Genomic DNA, 27,648 nt, shown 5'->3' with positions numbered 1-27,648 from the left:
TAAACGACGCCTACAAAGTGCTCTTCCAGATCATCTTCCGTTGTCTATCGCCTATAGCAAACCGTGGGAGCAAGTTCATGGGAGGTTATCAAACAGGTTTCATCGACGGTCGCTCAACAACGAACCAGATCTTTTCCGTGCGGCAAATCCTCCAGAAATGCCGTGAGTACCAGGTCCCTGTTCATCGATTTCAAAGTGGCATACGACAGTATTGACCGCGTAGAGCTATGGAAGATCATGGATGAGAACAGCTTTCCCGGGAAGCTTACAAAATTGATTAAATCAACGATAGACGGTGTGCAAAATTGCGTGAAGATCTCCGGCGAACACTTAAGTTCGTTCGAATCCCACCGGGGACTATGACAAAGTGATAGACATTCGTGCCTGCTGTTCAATATTGCGCTTGAGGGTGTCGTGCGAAGATCCGGATTTAACAGTCGAGGCACGATTTTCAAGAGATCCTGACAATTTGTCTGTTTCGCGAACAACATGGATATTATTGGAAGAAAATTTAAAACGGTGGCAAATCTGTTCACCCGTCTGAAACGCGAAGCAATAAAAGTCGAACTGATGGCGAAACTGAACTTGACAGGGCCCGCCTTGGAATCAGTGTCGCGATAGACGGGGATACCTTCGAGGTAGGTGACGAGTTCGTCTACCTCGGATCCTTGCTTACGGCCGACAACAACGTTGGTCGTGAAATACGAAGGCGCATTCATCTGTGGAAGTCGTGCCTACTACTGAGAAGGCTCAAATCTTTGGCAATCCTAGTATCCAAATTATTGCATGAAAAAAAAGTTCGAAATAACTTCCGAATTCAGAAAGTTAAGGAGCTTATTGAGGTGGAATGACCAAAGGGAACAATACTTCGATAACCAAAGGCGTTCTCGAAACTGAAGAGGCGATAAGAAGTTGGAACAGTAAAAGTTACATAGTGATGATTTTTCCGAACTCAAGAAACATTTCAAAAGTCTTCTAGAGAAATAGTGATTCTTGTTGTTCATAAAAAAAAAAAACAATTTACCGATGTAAACTCGAGTTCCGGCATGCTGTTGCTTATCGACGACCATCCACGTCGTCGTCATAGCCGATTTGCACCAAATAGTACTTTGCTTTTGCCATAGATGGGATCTGTTCGTCTGTTGCAATTAGCAAAAAGTCGTTCGGCGTAGCGCCGACCGACTGATGGCTGAAACAATCGCTGATTATTTTGACGACTGAAACGTGTTGCGCAACGCACACAAACGTAGAAAATCGCGACCAGTCGCGGCATCGACGTCATCGTCGTCTTTGATAATTATGACTGCTCCTTTAGCGGTGCATCGGTGCAGCAGCAGCAGCTCATACCTAACAAATAATAAAGGCTGTCGTGTAAATAGAAATGGTGCATCGAACAGAACAGACGTTGCACCACCTTTTTTTTCTACAGCTTTAGGTATATAGAGTCGGTCCATGACTTTATTTACCAGCGCTTCCGTCATCGACGGCAACGTATTCCAGCGTGGTCGCCTTGTCAGATCGCGGTATCTTTCTAGTGAACCAGCTGCAAGGAGTTTCGTGGATGGTCCCACACACACACATGTTCAAGTAAACAGCGTATAAATCATTGCAATGTTTACTGCTGAAACTGCACGGCCCAGTTGCCTGTTGCTTTGTGTCTCTGCTTCTAGGGGAACATGACCCAGCCCAAGATCGTTTCAACTCTACCAGCAGGACCGTGAAATTCAAACGACAAAATTGGTCGGGTTTAGGAAAACAAAAAGGCTGTACATGTTTATGACTGTTTTGCAGACCATCGCTAGAGTTGCTTTCATGTTTCAGCAAAGCGAATGAAGCGAGAAACTGGAACACATGGGGCACACTGCTACAGTGTAGCACCTGCGATGACCTGTTTTCCGGAGCCACTGAGCGGAATTGCAATCAATCAAAATAGATTGCACTTGGTTTGGCTTCTAGCAGTAGGATAGAACAAGGAGAGAAAGAAAGGAAGTCACATTTACCGTCGTAGGCATGATTGTTACAACAATGTGAACACGGTGTTAATTACATGGTTGGTTGTAGCATAATTGGCACTGATTACGAGGTATGTCGTATTTGTGAGAGCCATGTGAACTTGAAAACCACTGTTCACAATGCATTACAATCTATATGGAGGTCAGGAGACATGCTGCAGTTAGAACAACTGATTGTTAATTTCGGTTATAATATTATTACAATACTATATCTAGATCCATGTTCTACTCCATAGACAACGGCGACGATAGCGATAAATCAGTACAGGTCACATGTCTTAATCCATTGACGAATTCCGAATTAGTTCTAATCATCTATTTTCTTTCTAATCACCCAAACAGGAAAAACAATCTGGCAATTAGTTCTGGAACAGTTCGATGATCTGTTAGTTAAGATTCTGCTGCTGGCTGCTATCATTTCCTTTGTAAGTATTATATTCTCCACTGCACCGACCTACACATAGACCAGAGTGCTGAGTGACACCATAAATTTGCAACCGTTTTCACTTTTGCTGACTGCTACAATTTAAAACGAGTGGAAAACTGCCACCTACCTACAACAATGACGACAAGCTTTACGAAAACCGCCGCGAGAAAGATGAAATGTTTAAACACTAGAACGTGACAATTCGTTGGCTGAATCCTTTGTCTCAACACGAAAATGTACTTCAATTTTCAATCCTAGTTGCGAAATTCATTCCTACTCGAACGACGACGGCCGCGGCTATTTTAGTAATCTCAAGAGTCCCATTAGTTTGAACCGAATGACGCATCATTCCATACAGTCCGAAGGCGTTATTGATAATTAAATCCCGGTACGGTCAAATGGTTTTTCTTAAGCGGTATATAATTTACGTTCGACACCAGGCTATAAGCACCTACCGCGAGCGCCGGGAGCGATCTCACACGTTGCTGGCTACAGATACGTGACAGCTCCCGGCGAAGGCTATACGCAATGAAGATATCAAAAAACTGCCAGCCAACCGAGGTTGATGTTGGACATTTTGCGTGTTTCTGTCACGGATTTTTTTTTTAGAAAACTGAAAATTCACTCTACATCTCTATTCTTGGTTCGAGTATGATAAATGGCAGAATTTTCAAGCCGCTTCGTTGCTTTCATTTTTGCCGCGGCGCGTTTTCTGACCATTTTCCACCCCCGTATCCATCGTCGTTTCAATCAAGTTCAAGGAAATGTGTCGTTATTTTTGTACGAAGCTGGCTCTCGTCATTGCATTTCGTGTGGATGTTTGTTCCTTACGGTTTTTTTGACAGATTCTCTGACGTCTTGACTTTCAACTCGGAAACAGACTAACCACGATTCTTACGGAAAATCATACAAACCTTTAATAACGTGTTTCTTTTTATCTTTTAGGTCCTCGCCCTTTTTGAAGAACATGAAGGTGTTGAAGCCTTCGTGGAACCCCTGGTCATTTTGCTCATTCTGATCGCCAACGCTTGCGTCGGTGTGTGGCAGGTAAAAAATTGAAAAAAAAAAACTATTCCTACATCTTTTAGTCATGGACAACCAGACGTTATATTCTACTTCCTTTTCAACATGTTTGAAATGCTAAGTTGGTCATCCGTTTGTCTATGATTTCATTTGTCATCGATCATCACGAAGAAATACACAAGAAACGTAGAAATTACTTAGAAAATAAATCAGAATATAACTGAAACTGAGGACACATCTTTGTACCGTATAAGGCAGCTATTCAATACTAAATAAATTATTAGGTAAATAAATTATTAGAAAAGCAGATGGTTAAGCTTGAGTACTGCCAGTGTTGTTCAGACTCATTTCCCCGAAAATAACATTTTCCAAACTACGAAGCCACGAACTACTACAACCATGTTCTATCCTCCTAAGATAGAAAAGCAGATGGTTAAGCTTGAGTACTGCACACAAAATCGATCAATTTTGATCCCAGAGAGCCACAGTTCAAGTTTCGGTGAAATGAAATGAGTGAGTGAGTGAGTGCGAATCATTTCACCGAAACTTGAATTGCGGCCCACCGAGATTGAAACTGTCGGATCCCATGTGCAACACTCAAGCCCAACCACCTCCCCCTTTATCTCAGGAATACAACGCACAGTTATAACAGTTCATGGCTTCACAATTCGAATTTCGGGGAAATGAGTCTGGTCAACACTGAGTACTGCACACAAAATCGATCAATTTTGATCCCAGAGAGCCGCAATTCAAGTTTCGGTGAAATGAAATGAGTGAGTGAGTGAGTGAGTGAGTGCGAATCATTTCACCGAAACTTGAATTGCGGCCCACCGAGATTGAAACTGTCGGATCCCATGTGCAACACTCAAGCCCAACCACCTCCCCCTCCATCTCAGGAATACAACGCACAGTTATAACAGTTCATGGCTTCACAATTCGAATTTCGGGGAAATGAGTCTGGTCAACACTGAAGGGGCCCTGATAAGCCGTACGACTTAGCAACTTAGTCGCGTCTTGTTGGCGGCACTGCGATTTCACGGTCGCTATCTGCTCGTCCGTGTGCTCAGGGTACCGAGTCTTCTTCCGACAGAAGATGCCCTCCATCATGAGGGTTCGGTGAATCAAGGTATGGAAGCAGTGATATTTATGGTCGGCGTAATGCAAACTCGTTGCGCCCTTGATGTAGAGCTCAGTCTTTTCGACGCTTCCTTCTTCTTCTTCTTCGTCACGCTCAGGGATGCCAGGATTCGATAAACTTTACTCACGGGAGAAGTTTCGTCTCGAAAGTGGTCTAGCGCAGAGTGGATTTAGATAAGAGTGGCGTCGATGTCAAAATTGGAACAGCGGCGAACTGTCATCAAAAAACGAGCAAAAAAAAAACGATCAACTGATGGAACATACACTTCGTAGTTGCTACTCCGTGATCAATCAGGATAGTGATATTGCACAGAGAACCACTCAGATGAAGCTTGGGTTTAAGCTTGTTTTTACCATCTTCAATGTACAATAACACTACCCTTTACATTTCTCGATTGATAACGGCGCCGGCCACGTCCTTATGTCCACCGGGGAGAGGAAGGAAGTTAATTAGTTAGCCGTTGTTACTAGAAAATCGGAGAATCTCCTGCATTTCCCACAGCTACCTTGGAAGTAGGAGTGTTTTGTTAGTGATGGATGAGGTATTTGACCATATGGATACCACTGTGGTAAGCGGTTAAGTCGATTTATTCAATTCTAGCGATAGATGATAGAACTGATGATGTTTGCGCCATAATGACGCAGAGAGATAGAGAAAGACAGCTATTAGGAAGAGTGTTACAAATATGTGAAAGGGACGGGCCTGGGATTGATCCCACGACCTTCTGCTTGCAAAGCAGAAGCGATAGCCATTAGACCACCAACCCCGTCCGAACAGCGGCGAACTGTCATTTCCATATACAAATCCGCGTTCCAATTGAGCAGGAGACCTGTCAAAATTGGAACAAGACGTCACTCTTGTTTATAGGCACTCTAGTCTACCGTAAACTTTTTTCCACGATTACTATGCGTTTCGTAAAACCGTACAACACGCTCTTGCTGTTTCGACGCCATCTTTGATTGAACTGACAGCACCCGAGCGAAAGAAACATTCCACATACCGTTTTGATTCATATTACGGACACTTAAGGCCTCTTTGAAGTGTGAGTCACCTAAAAGCATGTAAATTAAATCAATGTTTATGATTCCTCAGCGTTATCATGCTATCAGGACACTTGCCTTTCGAATGGTGGGTGAAGATTTGAATTCCACAACTTCAATACTTTTAAATAAATAGAAATGTGTGCCCTCTTCGCGATTTTTATTCCGGACACCACCTCACTTTTGCTCCATATTTCGGACGCTTTGATTCAAATTCCGGACAGCTCGTGAAAAACAAAGTTGGAAAAGTTAAATCGTTAAATAAACCCTACCAACTATTGGAAAAACGTCAAATTAGTTAAGCATTGTAAATTTTCATGGATTGCTATAGAAAAATCATATTAAAACGAGTCTTCAAATTGGGAACTTTCGAACGGCAAATTTTGAAACATTTCAATTGAAACCTTTCCCATACAAAGTTGAGTGTCCGGAATTTGAATCAGAACGGTATTTTCAGGGAGTCCAGAGAGCAATTCTCTTGTAGAGAAAAAAATTACGCTTCTTACTTTAATTACAGAAAGGTATGGAAATCATTCTCGTTCTTTACTGAACAACCGTTACATGAAAATGTAAATTCGTTTTGAATGAGGCAATAAGTATATCAAAAGCTTTTTCTATGGTAAATCTAAAAATCTCTCTTGGCTGCCCTTTGCATGGTTTTGTGTAGCCTGCAAACCCATTTTGGATATGAGTGAGATGTATTCTCGCATAAGGGATGATTCAAATATGACGTCAATCGTTTTTCAGGATTTCTAGATGCCCCCTGCTCCAGAGAGGCTTTGTCACGCTTTTCCCAATACCTGGTACATGTACTGTCACACTTTCGTAGACTCATCTCCTCCCCCTAATGATGGACGTCAGTTTTTAATGACCTCTAACTTAGAATAACGCCATTGGTAACTTAGCGAGTACCGAGTATTTCTAAAAAAATGAATGCAAATTGAAATATTCAAACAATCAACACTGGGAAACCATTTTATCATAGTGTTGTTAACCTTTCAGTCGTCGCGCGGTTTGCCTCCGTCAGAACCACCGCGCTGCTATTGTGAACGAAAAGCGAGATTTTTTCAGCAGTGTTGTACAAAATACAACAGCGCGACGACTGAAGTGTTAAAAAACGTTTAAATCCATTTATATGCTCAGTTACAATAAGGTTGACAATTCTTCCTCTTCTTTCTGGCTTTACGATCCAAATGGGACAGAGAATTCTTCTCAGCTATTAACTGAGGGGTTTCTTTGCCAATTGACCATTTTTGCATTCGTGTATCGTGTGACAGGTACGAAGATGTCCTGAGAAGTCGAGATAATCTCAAAGATCCTTGACCGGTACGAGACGAACCCACGACCCACATCTTGCTAAATAGCTGTGCGTTTATTGGCTATCTGGCCACTGTGTCCAAAATTATGCGGGTTTGTATATTTTAGGTTCCCTCAAATGAATATTTTATTGATCATCAAGAAAAGTTTAATTTATTTTCATTCTTGAAGTTTCCTTGAATCTGAAAGGAAGGCCAAGATGCCTTGAAGCATATTTGTTCTTGAAGGCTTATTTTAAGCCCATATTTCCATATATAAATTGTCTAGTTGATAAAGGGTAAAGCCCTAGACCCGTTGGGAAGATTTAAGATGTAGAAAATTTTCTTACAAAATTGTTTTCATTTTTTTTTTATATAGAAGGTAGGAAACATCTACAAGATATAATGTATTCGTTATTCTGAGATCCCATTGATGGTTTGCTGAGGCCAGGGTTTCTCCGTGGTAGTAAAGTCATACAAAAATATAATATGTTTTATTCATAAAGCTTGACATTTGTACGAATAAAATCGATCATATGCATGAGAAAGACTGTTCCAATTACATTTTCGGCCAATTCAGCCAAAATTTATTCAGTTGGTGACATAAAGGTTCTTGAATCTTTGGAGACTATACTGCAATAAACCAGAAATCTCGCGTAACTTTTCAAATAGACCTAGGTAACAATGAGATATTCTCCCCTATCTCGTTATCTTTTCATGCCAAAGCTTTTCACTATAGATCTGAAGACAATTTTCTAGGCTATAATTTCATACAAGAATACTAAATACAAGAAGGACTAAAGTTCAAATTACTTCTATTCCGGCGATTTTTTACGGATTGCCTTCATTTTAGCTTGAATGATATCGTCTGGATGCCTATTTTTTCAAGGATCATTGGAATTTTTGGAAATGTCCACCGGTTCGGAGTTATTCCAGTGGGTTACTGGGTCAAGTCGGATAAAAACGATCCCAACTACCTTCTCAATCAACGTTAGCCAAATTTTTTAGTATAAATATTCCTCTAACTCAACTTTTTTTAATAGTTTCGAGTACGGACGTCATGTGAGAACTAAAATAGACACTGAGCTTAGGCTTTGGGTATTTTTTTTCGGATATTTGTGGGACCTCCTTGAAATCGGCCGAAGATAGGTCAATTTCATTTCTTCTAAACTGTCGAAATTTGGGTCCTTAACTTCATCATTTGCAAAAGTAACTCAGAAATGGTCGTGAGAAAACAGTTAAAGGATATTGGCCATGCCACCTAGATAACAGGTCCAGTGACTTAGTTGGGAACTAGGTTCTATTTCTGGGTGACCAATACCACTAAAATGATCTTGTTCGAGGTCAGAGCTGCTTTTCAAAACTATAATGTTTAGAAGAAAAAAAAATTTACCACTTTAGAAGAAAAATAAAATTGCCCTATTGGGGGCTGGTTCCACAGAATGGGACCTCTGTGGAACAACTGAAAAAATACCCGAAGAAAAAAGCTGTTCCCATTGTCTAATTTAGTTATCACATGACGCTCGTAGTTGAAACTATAAAGACAAATAAAAATGGAGTCAGATTTATATCAATTAGTTGGGTAAAAGTTGATTAAAATGGAAGTTGGGGCGTATTAAACCTCCTTGACCCAGTAATCCACCGGAATAACTCCGAACCGGTGGACATTTCCCAAAATCTCCCAATGATCCTCGAAAAACTAGACACCCAGACGATTCCAATCGAGCTAAAACGAAGGCAAACCGTCAAGAATCGCCGAAATAGAAGCAATGCTAACTTTTGTCCATTTGCTGGGCGGATACGGGTTAATGTTGCTAAGTTATTAATTGAAGAAAAAATAGAAGTCTCTCAATGTTAGATCGGTCCTTTTAAAAAGGTATGCAAGGAATGTTTTCTTCTGGAAGCCAAAAATTTTACCCCAGGGAACTAATATGCTGTTTCCCTCGGAGCAAATAGGGCAATTCCACAAGAAAAGTTTCAAATTTTGCTCTTTTCTGTTGACAATGTAATTGTAACATACATTATGTCGATTTTCTCATACAAACTTTAAGCTTATTGAGTAGCCCAACTAGGTACTTACATAGAACATATGAAACTGAAACTTCAGAACTGAGAATTTCATCAATACCAATTATTGATTATTGTACAAAAATTTATTAATCTTCTTTCATCTCTATCCCGCAAAACTTCTAAACCAGGAACGTAATGCCGAATCCGCCATCGAAGCCCTGAAGGAGTACGAGCCCGAGATGGGCAAGGTCGTCCGTGGCGACAAGTCCGGCGTCCAGAAGGTGCGCGCCAAGGAGATCGTGCCCGGTGACATCGTTGAGGTGTCCGTCGGTGACAAGATCCCCGCCGATATCCGTCTGATCAAGATCTACTCCACCACCATCCGTATCGATCAGTCCATCCTGACCGGTGAGTCCGTGTCCGTCATCAAGCACACCGATGCTATCCCGGATCCCCGTGCCGTCAACCAGGACAAGAAGAACATCCTGTTCTCCGGTACCAACGTTGCCGCCGGTAAGGCCCGTGGTGTTGTCATCGGAACCGGTCTGAACACCGCCATCGGTAAGATCCGTACCGAGATGTCGGAAACCGAGGAAATCAAGACCCCCCTGCAGCAGAAGCTCGATGAGTTCGGTGAGCAGCTGTCCAAGGTTATCTCTCTGATCTGTATTGCCGTCTGGGCCATCAACATTGGTCACTTCAACGATCCAGCTCACGGTGGCTCGTGGATCAAGGGTGCCGTCTACTATTTCAAGATCGCCGTCGCTCTGGCTGTTGCTGCCATCCCTGAAGGTCTGCCAGCTGTCATCACCACCTGTTTGGCTCTGGGTACCCGCCGTATGGCCAAGAAGAACGCCATTGTCCGCTCGCTGCCATCCGTCGAAACCCTGGGTTGTACCTCGGTTATCTGCTCTGATAAGACCGGTACACTGACCACCAACCAGATGTCCGTCTCGCGTATGTTCGTCTTTGAAAAGGTTGAAGGCAACGACAGCAGCTTCACTGAATTCGAAATCTCCGGATCCACCTACGAACCAATTGGTGAAATGACCCTGAAGGGCCAGAGAGTTAAGGCCTCCGACTACGAAGTTCTGCAGGAAGTGGGAACCATCTGCATTATGTGCAATGACTCTGCTATTGATTTCAACGAAGTTAAGAAGGTCTTTGAAAAGGTCGGTGAAGCTACTGAAACCGCTCTGATCGTCCTTGCTGAGAAGATGAATCCATTCAACGTTACCAAGCAAGGTTTGGATCGTCGCTCGGCTGCTATCTGCGTCCGTCAGGAAATCGAAACCAAGTGGAAGAAAGAATTCACCCTGGAATTCTCTCGCGATCGTAAATCCATGTCCAGCTACTGTACTCCACTCAAGGCCTCCAAGCTTGGAACCGGACCAAAACTGTTCTGTAAGGGTGCTCCTGAAGGTGTCCTGGATCGTTGTACTCATGCCCGTGTCGGATCTACCAAGGTGCCACTGACTCAGACTCTGAAGAACCGCATCTTGGATCTGACTCGCCAGTATGGTACCGGTCGCGATACCCTCCGTTGCTTGGCCCTGGCTACCGCTGATAACCCAATGAAGCCTGATGATATGGATCTGAACGATTCGACCAAGTTCTACACTTATGAAGTCAACCTAACCTTCGTCGGTGTTGTTGGTATGCTTGATCCCCCACGTAAGGAAGTCTTGGACTCGATCGCTCGTTGCCGTGCTGCTGGTATTCGCGTTATTGTCATCACTGGTGACAACAAGGCTACTGCTGAAGCTATCTGCCGTCGTATTGGCGTGTTCACTGAGGATGAAGACACCACCGGCAAGTCTTACTCCGGACGTGAATTCGATGATCTGCCAGTCAGCGAACAGCGTGAGGCCTGCGCCCGTGCTCGTCTGTTCTCCCGTGTCGAACCCGCCCACAAGTCCAAGATCGTTGAATACCTGCAAAGCATGAACGAAATCTCCGCTATGACTGGTGACGGTGTCAACGACGCCCCTGCTCTGAAGAAGGCCGAAATCGGTATTGCTATGGGTTCTGGTACCGCTGTCGCCAAGTCCGCCTCCGAGATGGTGTTGGCTGACGATAACTTCTCCTCCATTGTCGCCGCCGTCGAGGAAGGTCGTGCCATCTACAACAACATGAAGCAGTTCATCCGTTATCTGATTTCTTCCAACATCGGTGAGGTCGTGTCCATCTTTTTGACCGCTGCCCTTGGTCTGCCAGAAGCTCTGATCCCAGTCCAGCTGCTGTGGGTCAACTTGGTAAGAGATGATTTAAAGATTATTTGCAGATGGGATGTGACATAACGTTCGAATTTGTTCTGGTTTAGGTTACTGACGGTCTGCCAGCTACTGCTCTTGGCTTCAACCCACCAGATCTCGATATCATGGAGAAACCACCACGTAAGGCTGATGAAGGTCTGATCTCCGGCTGGCTGTTCTTCCGGTAGGTTCATGGAATACTGAGGTCAACGGGATGGGCATTAATCTGAATCATTCTTTGATTTTTTCAATCCATTCAGTTACATGGCTATTGGTGGTTATGTCGGTGCCGCTACCGTCGGTGGTGCTGCCTGGTGGTTCATGTTTTCTGACCACGGCCCACAGCTGACCTACTGGCAGCTGACTCACCATCTGTCCTGCATTGCTGGTGGAGACGAATTCAAGGGAATCGACTGCAAGATCTTCACTGACCCACATCCAATGACCATGGCTCTGTCTGTTCTGGTTACCATTGAGATGTTGAACGCCATGAACAGGTACGTTGATTTACACTGAGAAGCTTATAATATGGTATAGGTAACTGATTTCTTTTCCATTTCTTCTGCAGCTTGTCTGAGAACCAGTCTCTGGTCACTATGCCACCATGGTCGAACTTGTGGCTCATTGGATCCATGTGCCTGTCGTTCGCTCTGCACTTCGTCATTCTGCACGTCGATGTTCTTTCCGTAAGTGATGGGTCAATGTTTGTGGTTCAAATTCACTATTTCCTTTATCCCGAATGGCCATTCCAACCTGTGTTGCCTTCTTTCTATTCCACAGACCGTGTTCCAGGTCACCCCACTGAACGGAGACGAATGGATCACTGTGATGAAGTTCTCGCTGCCAGTTGTGCTGCTAGATGAAATCCTGAAATTCGTCGCCAGAAGGATCTCCGACGGTGAGAGCTATATCAAAACTATGCATTGGCTAGTGTTAGCGTGGGCAGTGTTCTTTGCTTACATTTTATGGGGTCCATACTAAACTCAAAAAAAAACACGCAATCAAAATCGAAACAGAACAACCGAAAACGCGATTCCTATGCGGTTCAAAACAAATGCTACAAGTAAGAGTTGAATTTCGCGACAAGTTTAACAAGTCGATAGCAAAGGGGAATCTTTAGGAAACAAAAGTCACTCTCGAGCGGCAGTCCATGTGATTGTAACTTCTCTCGATATCAATTAGCAGTTTTCGTTTGAATTTATTATTTTTGGTTTGATCGAAATCGGGGAAGCTATAATTGTAAGATTGTCAGTTCGAGAGAAAATCATGGAGCTTTTAGCTCCCAGATAAGTCTAATTCGCGAGAGGCGTGGGCGTGATCGAGACGAAACGAGTGATTTTAGCAAAACTGAGCGTTAAAACTGATGATAATTCTTAAGTGATTCGTGATTGCTAATGATTGTTGAATGTTCTTTTTAACTACTACACTCATAAGATTTCCCTTTTATTTTTTAGTTGATTACTATTTATCATTTATGTTTGTACATTTCCGTCTTTCCCTTAAAACGGTTACGCGTATTGTGCATAGGATTTGTTTCTGTTTTAAAATCTCAAACCAAGCAATGGGCCCCATAGAGAAGTGTTTTTTTTTTCTAAAAACAAACACCCCTTTTGCGATTAACCTCTATTTCTACACTTTATGAAAGAAAAAACAGCATGTTAACCGTAAATCATTATACAACGTTGCTATACAATCGTATATATTTATATACATTTCATCCAAAAAAAAGATATAAATTGTAAATTGTAATGCAATACTATTAATAATATCGTATACACCAATACACAAACAAAAATTGCAGAAAAGCAAAAACAAACGGCTTTGAAAGACCGTCCACTCCCAAATAACCATAGAAACAAGTGTGTCTCATCCCATAAGCAACAAAACTCCCTCTTAACCCTTCCCACGATACACGAAAAAACGAAAATAAGTACTACTAATGACAGTGATAGTGAATGAGTTCTATCTTAATAAGCGCGAGTTGAATGTGTTTGAGTGATCTTTTTTACCTTCGTTTGTAATTTTCCCTCATCATCATATAGCATCTTAACTTAACATTCACTGAAACGAACCTTCCTCTTATTATGACCCATCGATCGAAGCCAACCCAGCAAACTGAAGATAAATAATTTATCCCGCGCATCGAGCACGCAAAGCGAATGGTTGATTCTTTGGATTTGAATGAATGACTAATGATTACTTAAGTTTTGTTTCACCAATTTCGCTACACTTTGGGGAGTCGAATATTCCCGGGTAGACGACAACAGTTTAGCTGTAGAGAAACACCTTTTTTGTTCTTATACTAAACTTGCACTATTCTTGAGCCAGCATCATTTGTTGTGTGAATCGTTCGAGCATGAAGATTTAATTGAATAAACCAAATCTTCCATAGTAAAACAAACGATTAACATGTAAACAACAGTCATCTTGGGACTTGGAAAGTATTTTTAGACACAGGGAAAATAGCCATTTATCGTTCCTATTGGTTTCCATGTTTATTGAAAAGGTGGTTGGAACACGACGATTTAGAACTGGACAGTGTTTCTCAAACCACTTCAACCTAAAAACCAAAATCAAGACTTGTCGTTCTGCCCTGCCCTTTTACCCAACTGAATATTTTTAATATATTATTCACTACTATTGAGTAACTACAAAAGAAAAACTAAGTGCTAGACGTTAATCGCACATTTAATCTCAATTTTTCTACCACTACTTACCCAAAATCGTACCATCTGTCAAATGTTCTATCAACTAGGAAATATAAAATTGTAGGTCCTCTCACGCCCTATGTTTTCAGAAATTTGCAAATCAGTTTCAATTGATTAGGATTTTGTACTCTTCAGCAATAGTGCTGTTTCATAATTGTGTTCTTTGCAGTTTTGATTTTTGTATCTTTGGTAGTTAAAAATCGTATAAATCGAAACTTTCTTCAGCCCATTTCAATGCAGATTTAGCTTCCAAAATGATTCAATGCAATTAAACATTATTAGAATTATTGTATTTTTTTCAAAACTTTTCATTTGTTGCTGTAGCACAGACCTGTCAATCTGTGCAATAATCAATAGTGAATTGTCAACCGATAGCACAACTGATAAACATTTTTTGTGTGCCTCGAAGAGGGTAGTAGAACAGAATTAAATTCCATCCAAAAGTTGACCCACGTTGTTACTGTTGTTGTTGTTGTCGTCGTAGTCGTTGTTAAACAACCATTGTGCAACAATTGAAACCGTGGGGTTACAAAGATAGCTTTGTATGCAATTGATTTATTTCGTTTCGAAATTTGTGTCTTGTGATGTTCAAGCAAATTTAGATTTGCTTGGCATCGAAATTAGGTAGGAACAGAAACCTTTTTTAAATGTGGCGTGTCTCTTTTGCTTGATTTTTTTTAATACCGTTGGCCGTTTGGGTGGTTCTGAGTGTCTATACATAGCAAAACTTAACCACTTTCTTTGTGTGCGATTTTTCATGCGCACGGCACATGTTGTAGATTCCGGAGAACCTAGTATGAACTAATGGCGAAAATGCCGAAGAATCAAGTTAGCATAATTAGATAATAACCATATACATGAAATGAAATTGTTTTTGAATAATTTCATTGTTCTTTTTGCGATTCGGTGAAACTTAAGTAGGAAATGTGAAAAACAGAATTTACATTAGGTTACTTCGAAACATTAACAGATTGACATGTGAAGTCATGAAAAATACCTAACAGTTACATTAAATACACATACACGACCATGGAAAACCTGTAAGCAGCCTATGGATATGAAAAAAACTCCGGAAAGGGAAAATCAAATGAGTAAAATAGTTGTTATTATTATTCCCCTGTATTTGTTGACGAAAGCAAACAAGCTCTAAAAGTAGTATAGAAAAACAAAAGATAAACCAAACGCACTTAAGTTTGCGCGACGGTTGTATGAAACATTATAGAGGACAACAGAAATGAAAAAGAGATATGACTGTGTGAAGCTTGTTCTACAGTAGTTTTTTTACTCCAACTATTTAATGAAAAAAAAAACGAATGGGAAGCAGCAGGCAAATATGATTATCATTACTGTAGTGAAGGAACAAAGAATTATGAGTACTGGAAGTCTTCGTAGCAAGAGAGAGGTCATCAATGAAGACACGAAAAAACTGAAAAACCTAGAAAAAATGCATTTTAAATATATTTAAAACATTAACAAAAATTAGTCGAGTGTGTTTACTATTTTTTTCACTAACCCCCAATAACCACAATCAGAGCTTTTTCTCTTCTCTAGCCGCACAAATGCCACCGGTCAACTCTTGGGAATGGGAGGGGACAGTCGCCGAGAGATGGCAACGTGGAAAAATGCCCAACCTAGCGATCTCTCGGCAGCTGAGTACACTCAACATCAAACACCATATACAAATGCTTGAGCATCTTATATAGTTATAAAGCTTTTCACTGCGACCGCTGCCGTGGATCTTTTCTCCAGAAGACACATACAAGAAATGATCCGCAGTTTCTTCTAAAAGCAAGTGTGTTTTGATCAAGTGAATGAACGAGCGAGTGCTTTTTGGCCTGTGCATGGATTAAGCAGATACCTACTATCCAAAACCCGATGAAGAACTCAGAAACAACGTGTGCCTCATCTGTGAATCAATCTTCGAGCATCATTTCGCCTCTTTCCATACGAATCATCCAACTTCATACGATATACCTACATTCCATGCGGTGAATTTGTTCATCCTCCAGTAAGTACCCGTGCATTCCATGTTCGATGTGTACAAAAAAAAATTGTAACCAACATTCCGAGCGAGAGGATTAGGCTAGATGTTGTGGTATTTGTAGTTGCAACACAAACACGCATAGAACCAACATCAATGTGTAAAAATTTCAGCACTCGTAACTAGCACAAACCGAAAAAGTAGAATAGTTATATATGTTTTTCGGCGATGCTCTTAGGATAGCAAGTAGTGCAACGAGTTTGACGTAAGCTGTACAAATTGGTATCAGAGTAGCGGAATTGTAAGGATTCTAAGTTGTTTTAGTTTGACATATTTTTGAAAAGATTACAATTTTTCGTAATTAATGATTTAGATCAATTAGATTTACAATAGTATTTTTTTCTGGTTAGCAGTCTGAATAAATGGCTCACAAAACAATTATTCTCGCTCCATCGTCTCGATCCCGATTTGGATCTTCATCATTGGATAAAATCCAATTCGGAATAGAAACGTTGGAGTGAGAATAATTGTTTCGTAAACCATTTATTCTGGCTGATAACCAGAAAATTACCATAGTAACTTATCCAGTCGTATATCACATAATTGTAATTACAGTAGCTAGCTTTTTTCTTTACGGCGTTTTGTCCCAGCTAGGACATAGACTGCGTCGTAGCATAGTGCCTTTATGAACACTTAACTACAGTTATTGAATGAGAGCTATCGCTACAGTTATTGTGGCAGTAGCGAGCCTATCGTGGATTTAAATGCCATCGTGGTTTTAAATACATTAAGGTTTCGTACTTAAATATTACCCCTCAATATTTGAATTTTGCGTCACATTTTCATCAATTTTAAAATGTTTTTGATTAATTTATGAAACAATATTAGCACAATCAAAAAGGGAATAATTCAAAACAAAATGATGCTCAATTAGAACTATACACTTCTACAACTCTGATACCAGATACCAAATTCGCACCAAGTAGTGGAAGTAGTGACACTCGTTGTTAGCCAACGAAATGTTAATCGAATATTTCCTTTATTTCTTTCTCTTTCTCCTCACGCAGTCAACCCCGAGTTCCATTAAATCACCACTCCAGAAAGCTTAACAAGCTTCCTATCGTTTCATCCAGTTCAACTGTTCATCACACCAAATATTCCCTCCAGAACTAAGAAAATCTACAGCCACCTTGAACCCCACGCGCAAATTACAACGTCTATGATGCATGCTTCAACCAAAGTAAAACATCCTATTTTCCCCGTACCTATGCTACCATCTATTTCTGTGTCGCGTGCATCTCGTGCTGCACTGGTGTTCGGAGAACAGGATACATCGAGTGCAAAGGAAGGACTAGGAACCGGCCGTCGAAGCGCGGGGTTTTAAGGCAGACATCCTTGGCTATCGCGAGTTCTCGACCAATGGTTTCTGTTTCCGTCTAACAAACAACTATACACAGGGAAACAGATCCTTAAGCCAAGATCTAACCAGACTCGGATATAGCCAGACCCTTTCCTTTTATTTGTGTTATCTCATGCTTCATCGACCTCGTTCTGTGTTTGTGCTGTTGTTGTTCCTTTACCAACAATGAAGAACCTGATGATTACTATACAACAACCCTACGCCATCCTTACTGCTAACCTTTAACGTCAATCAACCCCACAAACTGTTTGCCATCGTACAGCGACGAATTAGAATTATATTAAAATGTTTTTTAATGAGTGATATAATTCTAAGCAGATAAACGACAAACTAAGGAAACAAGTAAAGTTATTTATTTTAAATTATTCTATAGATAATTTATCCCCCAAACACACAGACGAACTTATCTCATACCCCCCATATTGAACGCTTATCCGACGTTTGTTTCACTATCAAATTCCATTTCCTTAATTTCAAATCTCGAATAATATTTCAAAACGCTTCAATTCATCATACTGTTGCAAGCCACGCCCTCTCGTTCAGAAAACCGATCGGACTAAACGACTGTGACGGACTTACCTTGGCTTGCAACGATCCAAAAGCTTCCATTAAAATTTTTCCATGCTTTTTTTTTTGTCTTTCGAAACCCTTTTACCAACGACCAATTTTGATTGCTACTGTTTGTTATGTTTAAGTGACTGAGACGGTTTGGCGCGTTACGCCCCAAACTATTCGACAGCCGTTAATCTGCGCACAATAAACTTAATTGTCTTTTCTCTTTTTTCCATTCTATACCCTGTAGGCGAAATTAAAAAATGGGACTAAGAAGCTCTAGTGGCTTTTAACATCTGCTAGTACTCGACAAAATCGTGTTTCTTTCAGCAAACAAGAAACCAACGCAAAAATGCAATAATAAATGAATAAAAAAAGTCGAAACAATAAAAAAAACAAAAACCAACACCAAATCGTTATTTATTAAATCTAGGAAGGAAACCTACATCTGTTTCTCCTACTAGGAAGTATTAAAACCGAATATCAAAAATCAAATGTTAAATATCAAATGTCTGGTTTTCAACAACTAATCCAAAGGATAAAATGAGTTGAATTTCCTTTTTTTCTCGTTTTACTTAAGGCTAAATTCGAATTATCTACACCAAAGTGAAAAAATACTACAATACATTTAGTGAGCGTGTTCCAATCAAAAGTATCGAAAAAGTTTTGCCGAAGTTTTCTTAACATTTCACCGTAGATCAGAACCAGACCATTTGAAGTTAATATCCCTGGGGTAGAGTAGAACAACAGCGACTTTTACTTTTTTCTAGTGAAAATGAACAATTGAAGACATTTTTCTCTCATTTATTAATGCTTAAGTTTCATTTCCTCGAATTGTATCTTTATATACTGCCTTTTCAGTTGATCTTTTGTTGAACCCTTTTCAAATATTTATGTTACCTTATGTCCTTTTAGTTTATTTATTATTTTTATAAAATACGAGACAATGTAAATAAGATAATTAAATAAAGTGAACAAAGGTTGAAAAGAGAGACATCATCTTCTTGTTGAGTTGTAGTCGTCGAAATTACACTTAAAAAGTTAGATATTTACAAAAGGAATAAACTTAATTTAATAAAAGTAAAAAAAAAACATTGTGTGACGTTGACCGCCATCTTTAATTTTATGTCATTTCATCTTTGTTTAAATAAACAAGTATAAAACAAGTTAAAGTTTCACGAAAATGAACAATAAAAATCGTTAAAACCATCTGCCTATATCTTTATCTCGTCGAAGCTTCTTCAGTCGTCCCAGTTTATCTGTTTGATAAGATTTGTTTTCCCGCTTTTTGGTACCTGAATTGGTTCAAACAACTATTCGAGATTCAGTTTGCAAGACAGATCTCCAACAACGCGTGTTAGGATAGAAGGATACCGTCCAGCCAGTGATCGTGGATTGGGAACGTTTGTCACTCGTACTACATTGTGTAGTGTTGTGATGAACAGGAAAACTGAAGGATCGACACAAACGGCACTCGTGGCTAAATAGAGATGTTTAGTTTGATAAACTTGTTTTTGAATAAACATTGATTGAATAAAGAAACAGTCGGAGATAATTATGAAAAATCAATGATTTATTGTAAGTGAAAGAAAGCGCCATCAAAGTATTATCACAGACAAAAAGAAGGTAAAAAGCTGTACCTACATGGGAGGGAGCTCATATGGCACAACCTGCACTCTCCATAACTCGATATTGAAGGGACCATCGAGTTATGGAGGTATCGAATTACAGAACACAAAACCCAAAGTAACTGCGTTCCAAAGGACCATCGAGGTAGGCATGAGAACTAACCTGTACTATGTTTCTCTAACTCGATGTTGAGGTACAGAATATCGAGTTAGGGACAGTTGACTGTACATGCGTGAACCCGGTATCCATAAGGTGGCCAAAGCTGGAAGTATACGATGGACAGGACATGTTGCAAGAATGCCGGATAACATCCCTGTGGGGGTTGAAGCTGTGATTCGTTTTTGTCCATGTTCATGGGTTCGAATCCTGTCGGAGGCAACGGTTGTTTATTTTTTACCTTATAATAATTATCACGATAAGTTTAGAGCCGATAAAGTTGGAGCAGTGAAAGGTTTATTATTTCTATTGATCGGATCGATCTGACTTATCGTCAGTACTATGATCAACAATTATAGCTGTTCACGAAATCTGTTCCGCGCAACGAATTGTCGAGTTGCTTGAAAAATGCTTGTCTCATTCCGCGATAATTTCATTCACTGGAATAACTTGTTTCTAATTTTTATATCCTGCAAATAAAGAATAAAATAATATGTTAATCAGTTCACAGTTCGGGAAGTCTGTCTTTTGCGCCAACTGCAGCCAGTACTTATAGCTCAGAAATACCGTAGGTACGAACAGATAAAAGGTACCAAGTCAAAAGGCAGAATAATTAATATCACTTGAGATAGGTAGACATGACACTAATCAGGAAGACTTCTTTTTTGCAATCTCTTTTTTTATTGAACAACAATCACTATGAACAACTAACGAAAAATCTTGAAGATTGCCGCTCTGGAGGCACAAGAAGAGCTACTCAATTTAATCACATAAATTGATAGCAAGTACCTACCGGAAGTAAGTGAATCTTAAGGTGAAGATGAATCGAAGCCAAGCCTCAAATTTTCAAGAGCACATATCTGGAGAACCAAACATCCGTTTAAGCTGAAAACTTAATCGATTGGTCACTAGCTGGAGGTGACCAATTGATTCAGTTTTCAACTCAAACGGGTGTTCGGTTCTCCACATTTGTGCTCTTGAAAATTTGAAGTTTGGCTTCGATTCATCTTCACCTTAAAGAGGACATTTCTCGCATAATATATGCAGGGTGTCTAAAACCTGGAATTATCAGGGAATATTATTCAAGCTGGAAGATGGGATTCTCAGGGAATTTCGACCGCAATAAGTTATTTTGAAGCAGTGATTCACAGTAGAATATTTTTACGACAATCCCAGAGCAAGGCAACCATTATTTGCAAGAAAATTCTCTTCAATAAAAAAAAAAAAAATCAGCTACGTCGCTATCAAAACGCTATTCTAGCTGTTCAGTGAAAATCCTTTCGCGTGTAAATTTCTATCGGCTTACCAAACCATAATTGATGTTATTATTTATTGTCTCTTATATTTGATCAGTAAAGGATTATCATATCTAGGGTCGGTAGCAGGTATATTTTTAAGAATTGGTCTTTATTTTTATGCAAGTCTTTTATCAAAAGTCTCTATTTTTATTAAACGTCTCTGAAGTCTCTATTTTAACCAAAAATGTCTCTGTCCCAAGTAACAACAAGCATTATATCATTGCATTAATTTTACCGAAAGCCAACACTTCTAGCATTATAAATGTTATTTTGCACTTATTCGATAACTGTCAAGCAATGTTCCATTTTAACAACCTTATGAATGCTTTCCAGCATTATTTCAGTTCAACATTTTCCTGAGCATTTAGGATGAATATCAAGTTATTCTTGCTGGCTAATGCATGCAATGCATAACTTGGGTAAATCTCGCATAACTTATGATCTCGCCCTAAAAGCCATTGGTAACCATGTGTGTAGCTCGTTGTTTTTGAGAACTTGAATGGAGTTACACGTTATTTAACAACGCTATACTGAAGAAAGGATCATTCTCTACATGCCAGTAGTGTTGGTTTCGATGCTTATTCATTCATTTGCTCAGAAACAACGAGCTACATACGTAGTTACCAATGGCTTTTAGGGCGTTATCCCAGATTATGCGAGAAATGATCCTTTGCTCCTTTACTACCAATATTTATGAGCATTCAATGGAGGTATTGCACGATTTTTGGAAAATGGAAAAACATAATGAATTCAAAACCTATTTTATTTTATGAACTTTTCCTTCTAATTTCCTTCTAATAAGTAGATGGCGTATTATTTTATTTAAAATATTGATGTTTTCAGTTCATTAGGATTCAAGGTTCAACAGGAGCTAATAAATTGTCTTTCTGACCCCTGAGCTCTTCTTGATGGGCTTGTAGGTTCCAGGGGAAAATCCCTAGAAAAAAAAACAATGGATAGCGATTCAATTAAAAATTTTCATAGGTTTTCCATTCGGTTAGTGCACCGGAAGCGTCACTGCCGTTCAATTGCAGAGTCAAGAACTGATTCTCTTCAAAAATAACCGCGAAGTATACAGCAGGCGAACAATTTTTCGTTTATAAGGAGCTTTTATTCAGAAATTTCCAAAGAGCACCTATAGCACTGGACATCAACGCGCCAGGGATCCAGCATTTGTGCATTTGTGCATGACCCCAAACATACGTAGTTTTTTTCCATCCCACTTTTCACGTAGCTTTTACGGGAATCATAGATGACGAAGAATGAACCAATGAACTAATGAATGCGTATCATTCTATCGGAGAACCGCGTAATAGCTACGTGATTTCTTTGAACATTTTACTAAGTAGTTGCATGAAGCCTAAGGTATGTTTCCAGTAAATTTGACTAAAGTTTTGTGTAGGTGCTATCCGTCTTCCTTTGCATTGTTATTCTCAAATCGAATTATTTTTCTCTAAAACCACTTGTTGAAAATAAAACATAATATTTATTGACCAAATGTTTTGGCACACAGTATTACACATTCGGCGTAGAAATGCTGACACATCTTGTTGTGACTGGCCGAGTAATACACACAACAGCAATTTGTTTTATTCTTAACAATTTAGGTGAGGAAATTTAATGAGCACATGCTCACGCACGCGGTGAAGAATATTTTATACAATGGCTGACTGTACTGAACTATCAAAACGTGTGGAGCAAGGTGTATGTATAGAAAGGTAAACTAAACTAAAAAAGCACTCAAATGTCAACAGGAAATGTCAAACTGACTCTGACGTCTGAGTACCGTCGCATTGAAGTCTCCATATATAGAACAAATGCGAATGTATATGTGCGTTTCGTGACGATTTGCTCTCCAGATGCGTTAGTGTGGTGCTTTTTCTCCAGCTGTCAGTCGTTCCAACTAACGGGTCGAATTCGATAGATGGAAGGCAGTCGTGTTCCAACCAGCGAATCCCCGCTGTATCAGTAGAAAGGTATTGTACAACATTTATCAATGAAGTGTAGCGAAGGTGGGACACATCTGATATTAAAGTTGGTCTTAGAATACCTGGTTTTGATGTGGGTTTTTGGCTCGTTGTCCTCAAATCTTAAAAATAAATCGTCAGACATTTCCACCCAGGTAAGATTGATAGCTGGATAACAGCCCGCATAAATATTTACCGTATGCGAAGAGTTATAAACATAACGCAACCATAATCATTACTGTTACCCATACGCGATATTTTCGCAGTAATGTCTATGGGCCATGGTAAAACTGTACACTCAAGATAAAGTCCTCATTTGATGCATGTGCAAACCCACATGGATTTTTGCAATGGGGGTTCGCATATGCATAGTATGTGCGAAGTCAATGGATTATCTCCAATCACTGTTTTCATTAAAATCATGATGAATTCAAATTGACTCCATACTTCACGCACATACTTTTTAAGAGCCGCATCAATCGTATTTATTGACGTTTCATATCAATTTAGGATGTGGTTCTAAATGTTTCTTTTCATTGAAAGTACAGGTAAACATTTTTGTATTCTGAATCAGAAATATTTCGATTAAATTCACGAACAATTTCCAAACTATTTAGCAATGGAGTATTAAAGAAGGATGGACACAGTTTATGAATTTAATGAAACATCACTGATCCAGAGAACAAAATATTGTTTACCAGATGTTCCAAGGGAAATTCAATGGTAAATAGTTAGATACAAAATGTTTATTATACAAATTTATGTATACTACTTCGCGACTAAAAATGGGTGAACCAACGTGCGAAGTTTGATTTTTGACGAACTTTGCCGCGTCGCAACTCGATTCTCAATAGTGCGCACAATGCACACGGCGAAGGACATAGATAGTTGGTCAACAATCGAACTTCGCACGTTTGTTCACCCATTTTTAGTAGCGAAGCAGTATAAATTTATTACAAACTTGTATCAGATTGACTTTTCTTCTTATACACATAGATAATAAGTATTTACAGGACTTGACACTGGTACTTAGACATCCATTGAAATGAAATCTGTCTTTTTACGAAAATATAGTTTGTTTTGAATATTGTGTGGCATGATTGGCGGGCCATCTACTTCATTTAAGTTTATCATTCTGTAGCTTGAAGTCTTATCAATTATTTCAAATGCAACATAGTGCTCGTTTAAATTACCTAACTTCCACAAAACTGCCACCATGAAAACTTCATCATTTTCAGTTCTTAAAATATCAATTATTTCAAACACTTGTACATTTTGCAGCTCAGTAACAGTAACATAGGTACCTATTCTGAATTCACTACCTTTGAAATGCATGCATTTTGAACAACGTATAACTTGATCTTCATTGATGGGATTTGGAAGAGGTAGACAACTGTAATAATCTTTCTCTTTAAGGTCGCATATTGAAAATGTACCACTTATTGAACAACTGAAAAACTTATGCTTGAATAAATCATGACTGAATTGTAGCGAAGACTTAATGCAAAGAGTATAGCATATGTTTTGGCGAGATGATATGATGTGAGCGTACTCCTTAAATACTTTATGTTTCGCTTCGTTTCGAAAGTTCATCATACTTGCAACGGGTCCTGATGTGCGTATCACATGTCCGTAATGGGAAACGAAATGGTGCTTCGGTTTCAAATGTTCGTGAAACAATTCTAGGTACAAACTATGGTGCTGATAACACAAACGATTAAGTTGCACAATCTCATCTTCAGTGAACGATTTACATAATATCTTATCCGATAGACTGACTAAAACTGTACAATATTTCCAAACTGGATCATCTTTCGGTACAAACGATCCAATAATCAGCGGGAAATAATGTACTAAGGCCTTCATTTCGCTCGCTGTTGCTCTTAATACAACAGATTTTCGTTTTTGAGCAGATAAGAATACTTCATTCACATCAGGCATTCTTTTCAGCGAGGAATCTAAAGCTGTCTTACTAAATATGCTTTTTTGTGCATTGAAAGCACTTAGTGTAATATACTGTTTATCATAAATGCAGTGATTTAGTACAGCTGTAAGCCCTGTTACGCACAGACCACCACTATAGAAATCATGCATTGGATCGACACATAGATTTAAAACCGCATGAAACGATGGTAATTCGTTGAAGATGGATTGCATTCTAATGCCCGTTTCTGAAGGTCGATTAACAGCTAAGTCAGCGTTGTAGGTACTCAATGTTCGACGATACTCAGGAAGTTCTTCGATATCTACCCTGCATTCATCTCGCGAACGATGACAAAATCTACAGTAATAGTTAGCGTTAAAAGACAAAAACTGGAGCATCTGGTGAATACCTAAGTTGTCGCCTTGCACTAAAACTAATACAAATCTAACAATTTTCTCTTTCGCGTCAATGAGGAATGGTATACCGCGCTCCTCAATTTCCTTGAATTTATGTACGATGGGTGAAAACAGCTTGTTAATACCCATTTCTCCAATATCGGTCTTTTTGATCATAGCTGCCACAAGGATGTTTGCAAGTTTAGATTTGTGTTGATCTGGAATAGTTATGATGCTGTAGTATACTCCGCAAATTGAGTGTCTCTTATTATGAGCACTTAAATTGTCATTTATCTCAAACTCATCACTGTATAATGCGACAGGTAAAATGATTTGGTTCGCATACTTCTGTTTAATTTGTGTCCACAGCTGAGCACTCACAAAACTATTTATTTGATCATTGTTTTCTAACATTTGAGTATGTGCTATGGTTTCCCTCAAAACATTCTCATCATTAAAGTAGGCTGTGAGTTGGAACTCTATATCGTTCATAATAGTGCAGTTAACTTTCTCTTGTATGATGGAATCGTCATTAGCTAGCTCGATTTTACCAGTTTCTAAGGAAATAATCGTTGGGAATTTAAAAATGTTCAAACGTTCAAGATAGTTTAAAAACTTATAGTCAGAATCTATAAAATCAAATGGATTTTCTAATCTTCTGAGATAACCTGTGAGCTCAAATTCCACTTCCGGATGGGAAGATAACGAAGGTAGAAGAATTTTGATTTTATCTACTATTTTTGAATTCATGTGGCCAACTGCGTGTTGAATATTGACTACATCACGACGAGACAGGTTCGATTCATTATGAAGACTTAACGTAAACTCGATTGCGTCGCGCTTTATCTCCTCTAAATTTTGTGTATATGGTGACTCACGGTATGGTAAAACCAGGGGGGTGAAATGAGCCAATAATTAGCTACCCAACATTGATTCAACACGGCGTCCAGTGTATTTTTTTTTATTCTTTTGGGACTAACAAAACATATGATTTTTTGGATAGGAGACATCAATGATACCTCACTGATGCGTAAAACATTCAACAAAATATTAAAAAGAGGAAAAGCGTCATCAAATATGACGATACAACGCAATATAATTAATTGCCAGAAACTAGCACTAGCAGCACTTGAGCCGTATACTCGAAAATCAGAAGCAAGTTGGGGCAAACCGACCAGAAAGTGGGTACCAAAACGCGAAGTACCAAAAACGATGTGAAGAAGAGCCAAAATGTATGCAGGATGACAGCGGTGTCAGTCCTCTGGGTAAAACAGGATTTGTAACCGTAGCTACAACGGGTTCGATTATCTGACGTTCGGTGTGTAATGGTTCTTTCTCTATATTAACCATGATATTCGTTTCAGATTGATCCCCACCAATTGAATCCGACATGTGGGCAAGTACGTGACGCTTAAAGGTGTAAAAATTTGCAGCCTTTTGGTAACAATCTGGGAAAGTGCAGACGTAGCGGAATTCTCTCGGTGTTCGGTGATCCTTTGTTAGATGTTCGAGGTATCCAGTAGTAGTTGGGAACTCCAGGGAACAATCCGGAATCATGCAGACAAACATGATTAGTCGGCAGACAGATACCGCTTAAGTTTGATAATAGATCCGTATTGCTCTGGAACAGGTAGTTTGTACATGTACGAACTCACGAAATTCCATACAAGGCGAGAAATACGTGAATGCTCCAAGCCAAAAACAGTACTAAATTTGATTAGTACATCAATGGCCCTCACTGCTGAATCTAGACGATACAATATATTCTGATAGTGAACTTCAAAAACACCTGTCAGTGTTTTGAAGCTTTCGCCTCTGAAGACTAGCTTTGGCGACGGCTTAAGGCCTAGCTTGCAAACAGTCTCGTTGTATTCGTTTACTTTCTGGATGGCCTCTGCGTCCGACGCTGCAAAAAAGATCACATCTTCTTGCGCGAATAGTATTTATTGTCGGCTTGAACGTTTTCGTGACTTTTGTTGGCAGCAGAATGTTATTCAGTAGAATAAAAATGGCACAAACCTTGGAATCTGAAAAAAAAAACGAGATTATCTATAGATTGCAAGCCAGATTACAATAGATATAAGATTTTTTACTTTGGTCCAACTCTGATGAAGCAAGTTGCTCAACGATGTCACTGGAAAATGTATCCTTGTATGGGCGCTTGACAAACCGAATCAGTTTTTCAAGACATAAGTCCCATGTTCTTGATCCATTTTTATCGCCTCTAGCCAGCAGATCAAAATCCTTATCAACCTGTTGAAGGATAAATACGAAATAAAAAATTAGTACGCAGCTAAATGTTGGAAATGGTCTATTGGAAATTAGAAATAAGGTAAGCTTTGATGTGCATATCGAAGTAAATGCTTCGTCCATGACTGATTTGTTTGATTTCAGACTGATACGGAAATCTGAAACCCG

General features: G+C 39.5%; 1 protein-coding gene across 7 annotated transcripts in view; it reads left to right on the top strand.

Moving 5' to 3' along the window:
* Window positions 1-19,070, top strand: part of LOC5568141 (calcium-transporting ATPase sarcoplasmic/endoplasmic reticulum type) — a 70,634-nt gene extending 51,564 nt beyond the window's left edge. For 6 of the 7 annotated variants that reach the window (XM_021842423.1, XM_021842424.1, XM_001652035.2 and 3 more), the window contains exons 4-11: window positions 2,355-2,437; window positions 3,385-3,486; window positions 9,134-11,200; window positions 11,269-11,384; window positions 11,461-11,697; window positions 11,769-11,886; window positions 11,981-12,098; window positions 18,112-19,070. In XM_021842423.1, coding sequence (XP_021698115.1) covers window positions 2,355-2,437; window positions 3,385-3,486; window positions 9,134-11,200; window positions 11,269-11,384; window positions 11,461-11,697; window positions 11,769-11,886; window positions 11,981-12,098; window positions 18,112-18,134 — 2,864 coding nt within the window. In that variant the 3' untranslated portion in view covers window positions 18,135-19,070. Of the gene's footprint in view, window positions 1-2,354; window positions 2,438-3,384; window positions 3,487-9,133; window positions 11,201-11,268; window positions 11,385-11,460; window positions 11,698-11,768; window positions 11,887-11,980; window positions 12,099-16,956; window positions 17,652-18,111 lie in introns of all 7 variants that reach the window. The other variant, XM_021842429.1, reaches the window with a different exon arrangement.
* Window positions 19,071-27,648: the final 8,578 nt, after the last annotated feature.

The sequence above is a fragment of the Aedes aegypti genome, chromosome 2 (genome assembly GCF_002204515.2).
Source record: "Aedes aegypti strain LVP_AGWG chromosome 2, AaegL5.0 Primary Assembly, whole genome shotgun sequence".
Lineage (NCBI taxonomy): Eukaryota > Metazoa > Arthropoda > Insecta > Diptera > Culicidae > Aedes > Aedes aegypti.
This window is presented reverse-complemented; position numbering and strand designations above follow the sequence as displayed.